General features: G+C 59.8%; 1 protein-coding gene across 3 annotated transcripts in view; it reads left to right on the forward strand.

Moving 5' to 3' along the window:
- Positions 1 to 1,607, forward strand: part of ARHGAP23 (Rho GTPase activating protein 23) — a 55,857-nt gene that overhangs the window by 42,717 nt on the left and 11,533 nt on the right. For all 3 annotated transcript variants that reach the window (XM_006774276.2, XM_015570876.1, XM_015570877.1), the window contains one exon: positions 883 to 886. In XM_006774276.2, the coding sequence (XP_006774339.2) occupies positions 883 to 886 (4 nt within the window). The remainder of the gene's footprint in view (positions 1 to 882; positions 887 to 1,607) is intronic.

Raw genomic sequence — 1,607 nt, forward strand, 5'->3', positions numbered from 1 at the left:
GGGAAGGCGCGGTCTGAGGCGGGCCCTGCGCTCCTGCTGTTTATCGTGGGCTGGTCACCTCCCTCCTCTCGGCTGCCTGGAGGCCCCAGAGGCCTGTTTGTGAGGGTTCTTGTTATTGTCCATGAAGGATGAGACCCGAGCGTGGCCAGCAGAGGGCCCAGGAGACCTTCATCTTCCAGAACCAAACCCAGGGCAGCAGTGCCCCCTCCTGGGCACGCAAGGATTTTTTTATGAGCCCTCTAGATCTCCATTTCCAAATGTTGGTATGGCCTGGGGTCCAGCTAGAGCCCCTCCTGCCAGGAGAAATAAGATTGGCCGCTTATCAGGGGGAGGGGAGCCTTAGCCTCCCCCACCTCACACGGACCTGAGGGAAGGGGAACCAGATCGGGTTACCCCCATTTTACAGATGAGGAACTCGGACTGGAGCTCAGAGAGGTAGTGACTTGCTCAGGTCGCACAGCTAAGAAATGGCAGCCGGTGCTTTTCTCCCCACCTACTGGGCGGGCAGCTTCCTCAGCCTGTCCCAGGGCGAGGGAAGCGGCGAGGGCAAGGCAGTGGGGTCCACTTTGGTCTTGCTGACTGGCCTCGCCTGTAGGTTTCTTTCTCTCCTTCACTGCGTGGTCAGGGTTCTGAGCCGTGAGAGGGAGCATCGAGGCCTGTTCTCACCCTAAAATTGGGCCCACCGGCCTGGAGGCCTGGCCCAGAGCTGTCAGGGAGGCCAGCGCCACCAGGTAGCATCAGAGACCCTGATGAGGCCTTGGTCTGGGAAGCTTCTCTCCCCTGGAAAAGCTCAGCTCAGCTCTGCAACCCCACAGGGCGCCCCCGGAGCCCCATGAGTCTGTGCTTGGGGGCGGGGGGGGGGGCAGAAGCAAAGAGACAGAGGCTGGTCCCATGGCTCCTGGACAAGTTCCTAGAAAATTGAGGCCTGTGATGAGCTGGGGTGTCAGGAACAACAGCCTCTGGGGAGAAAGGAGGCCCCAAATGTGTCCACGTCCTCTCCCCCAGAGCCGTGCGGGAGTCCCCACCAAGAGCAGCCCCTCCTCTGGGCAGGGTGGGAGGTAAGGCTTATCGGTCTCCTTCCTGGGTGTATTCCCGGCACCAAGCCCAGTGCCTGCACCGCGTGAACACGCAGTGTTTGTTGAATGAATGAATGAATGAATGGATGAATGAATGAATGAATGGATGAATGAATTGCTGCTGAGGTGATGCCAGTCTGGGCTTTACCACCCGGGGATTCATTCCTGGAAGCTGAGCTGCTGACCCTCCATTTTCTGCCTCCTTGGCATTTGGACATAATCAGCCCCGGGTGGTTGTGAGGGAATGAGCTACCCCCTCTTCAGGCCCTGTAGCCACCCCCCAGGTTTACAGGGGTCTGCCTAGCCCAGAGGCTCTATGGCGAGGGGTCAGTGTAGTCATGAGTCTCCCCTGGCCCGGCCATGGACAGTTGGAGTTAGTGGGTGACGTGACCTCCTGCTGGGAGTTCTAGCCACAGCCATGAGCTGCCCCCCCGCCCCCCAGCAACCAGGGACTCCTGTCATCTGTGGTATCCATGGGCAGCAGGGCTGGAAGTGGCCGTAAGGCATCAGACCTGTCCCCCCACTGTCAGA

This window comes from Myotis davidii, unplaced genomic scaffold (genome assembly GCF_000327345.1).
Source record: "Myotis davidii unplaced genomic scaffold, ASM32734v1 scaffold327, whole genome shotgun sequence".
NCBI lineage: Eukaryota > Metazoa > Chordata > Mammalia > Chiroptera > Vespertilionidae > Myotis > Myotis davidii.